The 12,891-nt window shown below is 49.1% G+C and overlaps 5 protein-coding genes across 5 annotated transcripts; 2 read left to right on the top strand and 3 right to left on the bottom strand.

The window, feature by feature from the left end:
- Positions 1 to 199: 199 nt before the first annotated feature.
- Positions 200 to 1,218, bottom strand: N7533_003156 (lipase family protein; the record flags this gene model as incomplete). Its single annotated transcript, XM_057099806.1, has 3 exons — positions 200 to 863; positions 918 to 1,086; positions 1,140 to 1,218. 3 exons carry the CDS (start codon positions 1,216 to 1,218, stop codon positions 200 to 202), a joined length of 912 nt encoding a protein of 303 aa, XP_056964942.1.
- Positions 1,219 to 3,201: 1,983 nt separating this feature from the next.
- N7533_003155 (uncharacterized protein) lies at positions 3,202 to 4,377 on the top strand (the record flags this gene model as incomplete). The annotated part of the gene is made up of 3 exons (XM_057099805.1): positions 3,202 to 3,389; positions 3,474 to 3,921; positions 3,979 to 4,377. 3 exons carry the CDS (start codon positions 3,202 to 3,204, stop codon positions 4,375 to 4,377), a joined length of 1,035 nt encoding a protein of 344 aa, XP_056964941.1.
- A 347-nt stretch (positions 4,378 to 4,724) lies between these two features.
- N7533_003154 (protein arginine N-methyltransferase) lies at positions 4,725 to 7,547 on the bottom strand (the record flags this gene model as incomplete). Its single annotated transcript, XM_057099804.1, has 5 exons — positions 4,725 to 5,024; positions 5,112 to 6,670; positions 6,743 to 7,156; positions 7,233 to 7,368; positions 7,434 to 7,547. 5 exons carry the CDS (start codon positions 7,545 to 7,547, stop codon positions 4,725 to 4,727), a joined length of 2,523 nt encoding a protein of 840 aa, XP_056964940.1.
- Positions 7,548 to 7,765: 218 nt separating this feature from the next.
- On the top strand, positions 7,766 to 10,169 carry N7533_003153 (DEAH-box ATP-dependent RNA helicase PRP43; the record flags this gene model as incomplete). Its single annotated transcript, XM_057099803.1, has 4 exons — positions 7,766 to 8,052; positions 8,128 to 9,268; positions 9,306 to 9,995; positions 10,050 to 10,169. The coding sequence occupies 4 exons, from the start codon at positions 7,766 to 7,768 to the stop codon at positions 10,167 to 10,169; spliced, it is 2,238 nt and encodes a 745-aa protein (XP_056964939.1).
- A 449-nt stretch (positions 10,170 to 10,618) lies between these two features.
- On the bottom strand, positions 10,619 to 12,841 carry N7533_003152 (uncharacterized protein; the record flags this gene model as incomplete). The annotated part of the gene is made up of 1 exon (XM_057099802.1): positions 10,619 to 12,841. The coding sequence occupies one exon, from the start codon at positions 12,839 to 12,841 to the stop codon at positions 10,619 to 10,621; it is 2,223 nt and encodes a 740-aa protein (XP_056964938.1).
- Between the last annotated feature and the right edge of the window lie 50 nt (positions 12,842 to 12,891).

Here is a 12,891-nt window from a genome sequence, read left to right as displayed (position 1 = left end):
AAATTTGAACGATTTCGTCAATCAATTGGATTTGATAAATTGCACCGTACTATTACTATGGTTGGACGTCGGAAAGAGAATAAAACAATGCAAAAATAAGAATACACATAAAATTATCATCTATTATTGTACTTCTATCAACTAAACTATCACAATTCCAGCCAGATTCAAAGAACATCACGCCACATTAAGTCTGTATCTATTTAAGAGGCAAACCAGCTCCGAGACAGCCGTCTGCTTCGTTGAAGTACCAATGGTGGGCATCGAATGCAGTCAATGATGGTACGCCAGTACCAGTGTTTCCTTCCCAGTTGATATCCCCCTTGAGAACCTGGACCTCGCTAGCCGATACAGTTGCGTTGTTTGGTGCAGTAATGTAGTACTCGGGGCTGACATGAACATATCCCATAGCAATCAAAGGCAGTTTGGGAACGGGATCGTCGATGTGGGTGAAGCGGTAGTTATTTGGCTGTGCGGAGATATACTTGGCCAAGGCTGGGTTGGCCACACGAGGAGATGCGTATGCGTATAGCTTAGTCGAGGGATGACCCTTGACACGAAGATCAGCAGCAGCGAGGGTAGCAACTCCGGCGCCTAAGCTATGACCGACGACGATCAATTCGTAGTCGGGGTTCTCAGTAACGGTTTCATTCAGGACCTTTGAGATGGGATCGCGGACGTTAGTCCACGAGCTCCAGAAGCCCAGCTCTGCAGAGCAGCCATCACAGAGTTTCGGGTCGGTGTAGAAGAATGAAGCGTCGGCGATCCAGTTGCGAACCGAATAGGAGCCACGGAAGGCCAGGACGATAGCCTTGTTGGTGTTATCTAGTGCAATGTAGCCGGCGGTATCGGTTAAGGTGGTGCTATGTCAATTAGTGACGAGGTCTATCGTGTCTCTGGAATTGTGGTATACTCACTTGGAAAAGTCATACACAATACTAGTGTCACTCTTTTCCACTTGGGGACAGTTGTGAGCCGAGCAGGTCAACTTGTGGCCAGGCTTAGAAGCATAATTGTCGTAGCAGTAGGATGCAGCCGCATACTCCACCCAGAACTTGAACTGCGATAATTCGTTGGCTGGGATATCTGCAAATACATGAGTGGTAGAAACAAAGTGAGATCCTTCTATGTCATCGTACCTCGAGCCTGCAGGTTATTTGGCAGAGCATGCCCAAGGGCAACAACGGCGGACACTGCTGTCAGGATTGAGAAACGCATGATTATTTGGTACAAGGGTTTCGCTGATTGAAGTGATCCCCAGGACCGTCGCCGGCCCTTTATATTCAGCTGAGGCCATTTCAGTTCCACGCAGGAGGATAGCCCGGTTCCTGCTTGATTATCCACCAGGAACGTTGCGTACCATGCAATGAACGACGAATTGGATGCATGATCAGACGAGACTGGCAGTGATTGCCAGTCATATCGGCTTTCCAACGAGTAGAATTACCTCGGTGCATCGGTGTACTTACCTGTTAACATTCGATCTGTGAAGATCACATCGTCAATCAGTGGTTAAGGCAGCCTGATGCGGACCCATTTGGAGCGATTGTTAGAGCTTGGCGATAGATGGACCGTGGATGAAGATGGGGCTCCGCGGGCGTCTAACTCTTTCCGGGGGACTGGTCCGGGGAGGATTTGAGACAAGCGATGAGACCGGCGATGATCATCGAGATTGAAGGCGACCACATGGGAATGGAAAGATGGATTACCGAATTTCTGCCGTTCGCTGACTTTGGATGATTTACGGGGTAGAACGAATGTTCTTGGCCCGAAAGTGAAAGCCTAGTTAGCAACTAGCAACTAGCAGCTAACAGTGGCTTCGAGTGACGAACACCTTGGCGATTAAGGTAGGACAGGCTAAATCCGCCACCGAACGCATGCGGGCAAGAATTCTTCTGCCCAATGACAGCCAGCCAATCCAAGATCGCTGGGCTTGCTTCCAGATTAATTCGTCCGCATTTCAGTTCATCTTGAAGGAACTATGCCGAGGTTGCATGACAGGGATTACAGGAACAGGTCTCGGCGAGCATCGGCTGACCTGTTCATTCACTTAGTATTCAATCTGCAAAGGCGGGTCCGACTTGGAGAATGGGAACACAAATTAATTAAAATTCAATTCGTGATCGGGACCTGACCCACTCTCGGAATGTATGATAACCCCGGCGCCCTCAGCTGCGCAATCTGATCCGAGGTTCAAGTTCTAACTTGAAGATGTGAACGTGCTTGAGCGTTGTCCCCATTATGTAGAAAAAATGGCCTACATCTGTCGACGTCATGTGGCTATTAATGAATGGTGACTAAACTTTTCTTAAAGGGTCTGGGGTAGTCTTCAAAGATGATATCTGGCCCGAGAAAGTCCTTTAATATCCATTTTCCTACCAGCACAAGTTCTGGTTTCTCATTTCGCGCAAAATAATTTTACGCAATATTTTAAAACATTACCTTTTGCCCATGGAATGTATATCTGTCAAATCCTTGGAAGTTGGAGATACCAGGTAAAACCAGCAAATGTTGCCGTGGACACTGAGATTAAACGCCTCGTCTATATTTGGCTTTGATGTAGAAACGATTAATATATGGAGTATTTGCGCATCAGGTCTGATGTGAGATACCTTGGGCTTTCAAATTGGTTTGCATTGAAATGCTCACTGCCTTGTGCATTACGCCGATCATTACTTGTGTAGGTCAAGGTGAAACGCTCACCAGGAAGAAATACAGGGGCCAAGAATCTTGAAAAATGAGAATAGAAGCTCAGCCTGAGCGATTTTGCCAGCATAGTTTAATTTCGCGCCTAAATGGATCAGCCTTTTCATTATGATTTAAGCGACCAGTACTAAGCGACCCGAAGGTTAATATTTCTCGTTGATGTTCAAGGCTGAACTCACGGACGCCCACTGGCAATTTCCAAGTTTCACCAGGGGTGCCCAGGCGTTTGCCAGGCGCCGATCCCATATCCAGGCGGCAAATCAGACTTGTTCATTGGAGCTTCTCGGCTCGCCTCAAGGGACATGCGTCGTCAATTCTGCCTTGGTCTTGCCTGCGATCGGAATCCCTAACACTGCCTTTGTCCTCTCAATGCTCTGAAATCACTAAAAGACGTGTTTTCTTCTTGATTCTGAATCTTTTGTCTGCACTTCAACCGAGATCTTATGTCGACATCTTCAAGCTCTAGTCGCGTCGCTAGACAGGAGCGAACCCAGCATGAGGTTCTCTTTCGACGGTGAAAGTAGCGCTGTTTTTAGAATCTGCTATGCGGTCTTTGAGCTCCTACTCGCCCTAGGCCTAGCAATTCTGGTTACGTTATATATCATTCTCCAAAGAAAGAGGGGCAATGTCCTGAACCCACTGCCTTTCAAGGCTTTATTGGCATCCATGGTTTTTTACCTCGGGTAAGTGTGAGAATATTTCAACTAAATATCTTGCTATATCGTCATTAGCCTTGGAATACTGCTAATGGTGCTCTACTTTGTTAGAGCTGAGATATCTGTCGGCGTTTACAATTCCATACGTCTCGCAGGCGTTCACCTGAAGGACACTTATCCCTCCGCAGAGCCGATTAGCGAAGGCTTGATGTTGATCGCAGTCAACCTTCTGTTCTACATATTTTATGCAACTATCTACACCTTTGGACAGGAAATTATGGGTCAGAGTAGCTTTTGGCCTCGCTTAAACAGGTTTCATTGGGTTCTTATGGGAATATTTGTCGCTATAAGCATTGTTGACTTTGCCTGGTATGTCTATAATATTCTGGGCCAAATGCAGTATATCCGACCCAAATACACTCTGCAACTTGACCACTACCAGATATGGTCAAAAATTATGTCGGTCAAGTGGATTTTATTCTGGGTGGGATCTTGGGAGATCCTGGGGGCCATGATTTTCATGGGCATGCGGACTTCATCCCAGGCACCTCATATGAGAGTAAGTTGAAAGAGGATTTCTATTCCACTCTACAGTTAACTAATGTCCACATTGAAGATGTCCACATACCTTACCTTCACTGCGAGTGGATTTTTCTTCGCTCTGAACGGACTCTGGGCTATTTGGAGCATTAACTCCTACCTCGCACACATCTACCCGACACAGGTGGCAATTGCTGCTCGCGAGGTTGTTCAATTCTTTTTTTGTATGGGCACTTATCTTGGACTTGGGTTATGCGCCTGGAGGTTTCCAGCGAAGTTAAACGACGATTTGGAAGATGCGCCTGTACGTACCATGATCATCAGGAGATCGGAGCGCCCAGTGGAGGCAGATTCGCGGACCCCTCTAGCAGTGAAAGGTACATCGGAGATCGACAGATCACTATCGGTCGCAGAAGTTGCTGCAACGCGGCCCATATTGGAGGCAGATTCAAATATCACTCACGAGAAACCTTGAACACATTATACCACCAATTTAATCCCATCAAATTTATCAAAAGCATGTGAAAATCATCAGGTTCCCCTTGGGAAGCCTGTAGTTATGGCCATGCCCAGGTGGTCATGGTCATGAGTCTTATCCTTGTATCATGAACCTTGGAAATGTACAGTTCTGGTGGTTTTTGTGGGATTTTTACAAAAGAAGAGTTGTATTGATAATTGCCAGGCGAGTCGAATACCTGATAAGCGGAATTTTGGTTCTAGGTCATCATTCTATTGGCCCCAGTGGGCTTTTTTTTTTTGTAATTTATGCAGTGAAAGATATAGCAGACACAGGATAAGTCTTCATCGTCAGCTGGTATACTCTCACATCAGACAGCCATCCTTGATGCTTGAATGTAGGTCACTCATGCCAACCCGCACGCGACGATATCCAGGTGTGCTTCCAGGTCTTCTTTGGTTGTTTTCCTTGATTTTGAGGCTTTCAACGCTGGGTGATACAGACTGGGCGCCGCTCATCATCGGCACGGCACGCTTGCTCGCTGCTGCGGGGGTAGGCTCCAGGGCAAAAACCTCAACCATCCACTCATACCAGACCTTACGGTCGTCTGTTTGACGGTACATTGTGACAACAATCTCACCGTTGTCAGGGACATTCAAGGGTGTCTGTTTTTGTAGATATTAGCACACGTCGCATTAAAAATGGCCCGATCGAAAAGCGGGAGTAAAATATCACCGGAGGAGAAAACTTACCTTCAACGGAAAGTATATAGGGAACCAGCTGATCATGCTAGCGCTCTTCTCTTCCATGGTTACCGGATTGGTAGACAGTTCTACGTCTCCGTACAGAACGGTTTCAAAGTACCCAGCCAGGCCGTGGCATGCACCGCGGTTTTGGGCAGGGAATGACAGACGGGTCTGTCGTACGTTGTGGGCATTTGAGATGGTGGACGAGGATGGCGCTTGGTCTGGAATGTTCCGGTTCGGGTGAGAAAAGGACCATGCTGTTTGGACGAAAGGGGTTTGAAATTCGGTGGCCGTAATGGGTGCGCTTGAGCCAGAAGAGCGATTTGTAGGGTTTTGGCTTCCGGCATCAGGGTTAATCGGGGTTTCATGCGAAGACAGGAAATCGATAGCGTGTAGCATGACCACGTAAGGCGTCTCCGGGGCGGCCGGGTTAGAGACGGTCTGGTTCATCACATCTGAGTGCAATTTGGGGGCTGAGACTGGCGTAAAATGGGCCGAGTATGAAGCCGGAATGGAAATTCCATGCACAGGATTGATGAGATCGTTAATTCCATCCAAGCACTCAGGGGACAGCTCGTTATCGGCAAACGACCCAAGCAACTCAGAAACCACTATGTCGACGTGGGTGTACGAGAGGTCAGCGGCATTTTTTTCGGGTACATCAGATGCTCGACCGGGGTCATTATCGCCCTTCTTCGGGTCATATAATAGGGAGTCCTCGATGCCCAACGATTCACCGACAAGGTCCTGACCGGCCTTTCCTCCTGCTTGACGCCGCACAAGCGGTCCTTTCCAGCTCCGCATGTCAGATTTGACCAATGTGGCCTTGCCACCCCAGGTAGTCTCGTTATGTCGCTGCAACAAAACAAATGCATTTTCGTTCTTTTCAACGACCCATAGATCAAGTTCAACCCCAGCCTCTTCACTGGCCTTGAGTGCTCGAGTCACAAGTGGTCCACGCCCAGCACCGACGACGGCAAGAATCACCTTTCCATCCGGGTGAGATGTTGGCTTCTTTTGATCGGCCCAGTCTCTTAGTGCCTTTGTGATTGCACGCTCATACCATTCATATTTGATCGGATCCTTTTCAAAAACTTCATAAGTGATACTCTCCAAATTGACAGTAAGCGGTTGCAAAGGAGCCTGCAAATAATCTTGATACCCCACGCCAAATCGCTCGATGGGGGTTCGTGCAGGTTGGCGCTGTTGCAGATTCCGAATATAGGAGAGATGTGGGGTGGGATCAAAATGCTTCTTGGTTGATCCCGCCACCTGAGACAAGCTGGGATACTCGGAGCCGGAGAGTGGAGACTTATTTTCCTCGTCCCCATCCACTTCCGTGTCCTCGATGCCAGGAATGGATCCCACGTCACAGAGAAGGATCCAAGGTACGGTTCGGAGACGCATCATCTTTGCAATCAAAGACTGGTGGGCCTTGGATAGAACCGGATATCCCTTCTGGTTTTTCAAAAAGCATGAGCCATCAATGGTCAAGAGATGCACGGGTTCCGAGTGCCAGCGCGATTGCACGGTCAGAGGGGGTAGCTGTCTTGGCATCACCAGGGCTGTCATATAATTTAGCAAAAGATGATTCTAGGAGGGGACAAGGGGGGGGGGGGGGCCTAAGCGCATCTTACCTACGAGCAACCTTGTATGGTATTTACAAGTCTTGCGAATCAAATCCCAGGCATCCCAAGTACCAAAGAGATCCAATTTTGGGGACACGCCTTCTTCGGGTAGCAGGTATTCTGCGCGGGCAAGGGGAGCCAAATCTCCAATCGTATCAACCTCCAACTCGGGGCTATCAGTCATTTGAAGCCAGATATGAAACTGGATGTAGGGACCAAGGTTGATCGCATCCTGAATAGCCCGAGCATAGTAAACCACACCCTCTGAATGAAGATCACCATGGTGTAGTTTGGGGCTAGGGACCAAAAGATACCCAATACCACAGAAAGCGGCGTATGCAACCTCCAAAAGCAGCACCTGGCGCGACAAGTCTGCGATCAAAGGATCTGGCGAGCACAGGTCAATCCAGCTACTAATCACTCCTACGATCTGGCTAGTAGCATCATTGGGGGGTGAGATGAGTATCCAGTTTGGACAGGGCTGGCACAATCAGTGGACGGGTGTTCTGAGACGTTCCCATAGTCCCAATGGAGTCATATGTTGGTGACTGGAGGTTGGACAGATAAGAAGAGAGCAGCCCCAAGACCCGTGAATGAAAGTGAGGGGTTGTGATAGGTGCCGTCAACATATCATACTAAAATTCGTCAATATGCGTACTGATGTATGAGAATAAGAATAGCACAGGAGGGGGCTACCCACGTTAGATTCGTGAACCTTGAAGATGGTATCGGTGGTCACGGCCATAGATCGGTTACTTTCATGGTGACCGATAAGGAAGGCTGGACCTGGGTCATCAGAGGCGTAGTTTTCCATCTTGATCAAAGCTCTGGGGCTTGTCTCAAGCTCTGATATACGAGATATGAATCAGGGAATCCCTTTCGCTTGATTGTGGGGAGCGGCGAGGCAGAATAATACAGGCGGTGAATGCGGCGATAGGCTTTCTCTATCGCCCTCGTCCAGGCCGATCCGAGATTTTTTTTATCTCGCCCGACTTTTTACCACCTTTCCCCGACTTGAGAGCATTGCGCACTATGGTTGATCGTCGTTCAGACCCGGAGGACGGTTCGCGAGCAAAGCGTCAGAAGATGGAGGCCGGAGACCCCAAGAATAACCCATACCTCGCCCACATGTACGAGGATAATCACTCCAAGGTCGACTCCAGCTCGGCCTTTGCCAAGTTCAAGCGCCATCAGACTACGGCGGCGCTGGCCAAAAAGGCCGAGGATGGTGATGCGAATCCGTTCAATGGTCAGCCTTTTTCCAGCAAATACTTCTCCATCTTGAAGGGTCGTCGTGATCTGCCCGTTCACCAGCAGCGGTAAGCTGAAGCCCTCCGTCCCTCTCGTCGCCATTATTCAGTCATACTAACATATACATTTTTCTGTTCTTCCAGCGATGAATTCCTGCAGCTCTACCAGCAATCCCAAATCCTTGTCTTCGTTGGTGAAACCGGTTCCGGAAAGACCACCCAGATCCCGCAATTCGTCCTCTTCGATGACCTCCCCCAGACCCAGCGCAAGATGGTCGCCTGTACCCAGCCTCGTCGTGTTGCGGCCATGTCCGTTGCCCAACGTGTCGCTGAGGAGATGGATGTCAAGCTTGGCGATGAAGTCGGTTATAGTATTCGTTTCGAAGACAAGACGAGCTCGAAGACTCTGTTGAAATATATGACTGATGGTATGCTCTTGCGAGAGGCCATGAACGATCACAATCTGTCGCGCTACAGCACCATCATCCTTGACGAGGCTCACGAACGGACAATGGCTACTGATGTTCTCATGGGTCTTTTGAAAGAAGTTGTGGCGCGCCGGGCTGACCTCAAGATCATCATCATGTCTGCCACCCTTGATGCGCAAAAGTTCCAGCGCTACTTTTTGGATGCGCCGCTTCTCGCAGTGCCTGGACGAACCCATCCCGTCGAGATTTTCTACACCCCCGAGCCGGAGCAGGACTACGTTGAGGCCGCCATTCGGACTGTCCTACAGATTCACGCCACCGAAGATGAAGGAGATATTTTGGTTTTCTTAACTGGTGAAGAAGAGATTGAAGATGCCGCGCGCAAGATTGCACTTGAGGGTGACGAAATGGTCAGGGAAGCCGATGCTGGCCCTCTCAAGGTGTATCCGCTTTACGGTAGTCTGCCTCCCCACATGCAACAACGCATCTTCGACCCTGCACCTCCGGCTCGTCGTCCCGGTGGCCGCCCCGGTAGGAAAGTCATCATCTCCACCAACATTGCCGAAACATCTCTTACCATCGACGGAATCGTGTATGTGGTGGATCCCGGTTTCTCCAAGCAAAAGATCTACAACCCCCGTATCCGTGTCGAATCTCTGCTGGTCTCACCCATCTCCAAGGCTTCCGCGCAACAGCGAGCTGGTCGTGCGGGTCGTACGCGTCCTGGAAAGTGCTTCCGTCTTTACACCGAGGAGGCTTTCAAGAAAGAGCTTATCGAGCAGACATACCCTGAGATTCTTCGGTCGAACTTGTCCTCTACCGTGCTCGAATTGAAGAAGCTTGGAATTGATGACCTGGTTCATTTTGATCTGATGGACCCCCCCCGCGCCAGAGACTTTGATGAGAGCGTTGGAGGAGCTCAACTATTTGGCTTGTCTGGACGATGAGGGTGAACTCACCCAACTTGGTCGCCTGGCATCTGACTTCCCGCTTGATCCGGTTCTGGCAGTCATGCTGATCAGCTCTCCCGAGTTTTACTGCTCTAACGAAATTCTTTCCATCACTGCTCTCCTCTCCGTTCCTAATGTGTTCGTTCGCCCTGCATCCCAGCGGAAGCGCGCCGATGAGATGAAGGCTCTCTTCTCTCACGAGCATGGTGATCAGTTGACCCTTTTGAACGTCTATCACGCATTCAAGGGTGCTGAGGCGCAAGCAAACCCCAAGCAGTGGTGCCACGACCATTTCCTCTCCCTTCGTTCCCTGCAGTCCGCGGACAACGTTCGCATGCAATTGCTCCGAATTATGGAGCGCGAAGAACTCGACATGGTGTCGACCCCCTTCGACGACAAGAAGTATTACGAGAACATCCGTCGCGCTCTGTGTGCCGGATTCTTCATGCAAGTTGCCAAGAAGGAGTCTCAAGGCAAGAGTGTATACACCACCATCAAGGACAACCAAAGTGTTCTTCTGCACCCGTCCACTGTCTTGGCCCACGATGCGGAATGGGTCTTATACAACGAATTCGTTCTTACTACCAAGAACTACATTCGTACGGTAGTCGCTATTAAGCCCGAGTGGCTATTGGTACGTTCAGTATTCTTGATCCACCACTATTTACATTTGCTAATACCGAAGCAGGATATTGCGCCCACATACTATGATGTCAACTCGTTCCCTAAAGGCGATATCCGATCATCTCTCCAGCGTGCCGCCGACCGACTCGCTCGCAAGGAAAAGATGCGCTCCGAGCGCCGATAGACCATTGTCTCTTTTTGTGTTAGATCTTCACGGCTCAATGTCCTCGTTTTAGATTCCCTTTTGTCAAAAATTTCCGGTAAATGCCTAAAAGTCTTCAGGTAGAAGTTCAATCATTGTATTATATTCGGTGCATCTCCGAGTCCTTTGCAGTTCTTTTCCCGATTATACATACTAGTAGTCGTAACTAATAGTAGGGGGCAAAGTTTTTAACGAAAGCTCATTGTATAATATGATACATGTTCTTTCTTGTTATTGAGTCTATACTCATAGACATGCTGGGGTAATGTACAAAATTTATAACCATTCATCAAAGCGCCAAACCCCAATTTTTCTGTAATGTATACACGGGCTACCAAGTCGCCTTCTCAACCACAAACGAGATTTGGTCTACCGAAACGAGTTTGTAGAAATCTTCAAAATAACCAACGAAGAATTGAAAGTCTTCATGGTCATTGTATTGACTTTGAAACTGCGCGTCTCCTTTTCCCAGACGAAGGATGTCTTTTCTCCTCGGTGGGTGTAGATTTCCGCTCGAATTCGATGCTCATGTGCGGGTCCTCGATATCATTGGCGGGTTTGGGGCCAGTCTCAAGGTTCTGTAGACTCGGTTTGACATGGTCTTCCTGGAACTCATCATCCTTGAATGATGATTCAATATGATGCTCGCGCATCTGGAAGACTAGCTGTCGAAGCTGGGCTAGTTCAATCTTCATTGATGCGAGCTCTTCCGACTGTTGGTTTTGCGGTTGCGTCTTTTGTGAAAGATCAACCTCTGGCTGTCCGATTGGCGACAAATTGGACACCATCGTGTGCCCGGTCTGTCCTGGAACATGGGCAAGTGAGGCGACCATGGAATTATGCGCATATTGAGCAGAGAACTGATCAAATTGCTGGATTTTACTAGCATTCTCTGATGTCTCGAGCCTGCTCAAGTATTCACCAAATATGCTTGCAAAGTCGTAGCATTTTTGCCAAAGAGGATTATGGGCATTCTCTCTCGATGATGCCGACTTGGCCGCCTCTTTCCACCGTTTGCCCGCAGGGTCATAGATGGGGGTGAGTTCATCTTGTTGCAGCGGGATGTTCGGGTCAAAGCCGCTGTGTACAGCAGCATCAATCAAAGCTTGCGACACCTCTTTTCGATTGCATGCATCGCATAGTTGAACCATCCGCACAAGAAGCCGCGGGACGTGGCTTTCTACGGGATCCGTTGATGACACGAGGTGGGTGATGGCTCTCTTCAGTGCAGACGATCCCTTTTCCCAATCCTGTCTGATGCTGTAAAATCGGAGGTAAATTGCGACAGTATGATAGTTATCGAAGAAACCAGCTCTGCGTGCGGCTTGAAGATAGGCATCCGCCCTGTCTGGCTGATCGAACCGTAAAGAGGCTGCGATCAGCTCGGTATAGAGGACAGGGTTATTGCTGTCCATTGGCGGAACGACAATATCAACACCATTGATCTTCATCGTTCGGTAATAGCCAAGGAACCCAATGTTAATGTCATATCCTTCTCCACTGAGCATTTGGAGGAACAAGTCAAAGTCTTTGAGGTTCTTAGACTTGCGGAAGAAAGCCAGTATTGTGATGACCAGGGATGTGCTGAGATAGAATTGGTTCGGAATGAGCATTTTCAAGAGCATATCGCATAGATCATTCTGTCGGGTGCGGGTGAAAGCAATGAGAATGGCTCGGAATGCTGCTGTGCGATCAGGCTCCTTGGAAACCATGAGATTTTGAGAGATGCGTAGCAGTAGCTCTTGGAGAAACATCTCCTGACACATGTAAAGATGAATATCCTGATCAAGCTCGTCATCTAGCCGCTCACGAAATCTCAAGGTCCTATCCTGTTGGTCTTGGTCCGACATATTCTTGGTAAGCCCCTGTGTCAAATCTTCGTAATGCGCATTTTTGTCCTCTCGTAAATGTTTCATGCGACGGCGGATGTTGTTCAACTCGTCTAGAAGTCTGTCCACGTTGATCTTAGGGACTTCGAAATCCGGGGCGTAGTTCATTTTGACTCCCGAGTATCGGTGTGCGACGGCTGGCCTCAGCAAAAGGCGAATCGCAAATTGCTTCAACGCTAATAGTTGAATAGCCTTCATCCGGAGTGGCTCTTTCAAAATCCAGTTGGGTAGTGGTTGCTGTTCCAAAACCAGATCCTCCTCTTCCGGGTCGAAGACGTCCATCTCCTCCAGCAATTTGTCCTGGATCTCCGCAGCGGTCGCATTGGCGAGACCGCGTTGGGTAGTATGGTAGGACCTTGTGGGCCGGGCCAAGGTCGCTCGTTGCTTCGGTGCGGATGTAAAGTTCGAGGTTGTGCCCAATCCCCCGGGTTGTAGCAATCGCTGAACTCCTCGGGATTTCCGTCGACTTTGTAAAGACTCGAGAATGCGTTGTTCTTCATCCACCAATACATCTACCTCGGCCTTGACCGCGGCAATCTTTTCCTCCCAGTCATTTCGTCGTTGAGTCTTGGCTCTCGCATCGGCTAGGGCGGCGGCGGCGAATATGCTCGTGTACAATGCGGTGACGGAATTGCCTATGCGAAGACGTTTCTTGCTGGCAGCACCTGCCGATCGCGAAGCGACCCCGTTGGCGGTCGTGCTTAAGCACGAAACGCAACGACAGGACGTCTGCGAGCGGCCGGCACGGGACCACAAACTTTGCATTATCAAAGCATCTCCGTCAAGCAATAGATCACGGTAGTTGAGTGAGGAAG

This window comes from Penicillium manginii (genome assembly GCF_028828005.1).
Source record: "Penicillium manginii strain IBT 31320 chromosome Unknown utg000002l:1.0-5564898.0:1.0-5567710.0, whole genome shotgun sequence".
Lineage (NCBI taxonomy): Eukaryota > Fungi > Ascomycota > Eurotiomycetes > Eurotiales > Aspergillaceae > Penicillium > Penicillium manginii.
This window is presented reverse-complemented; position numbering and strand designations above follow the sequence as displayed.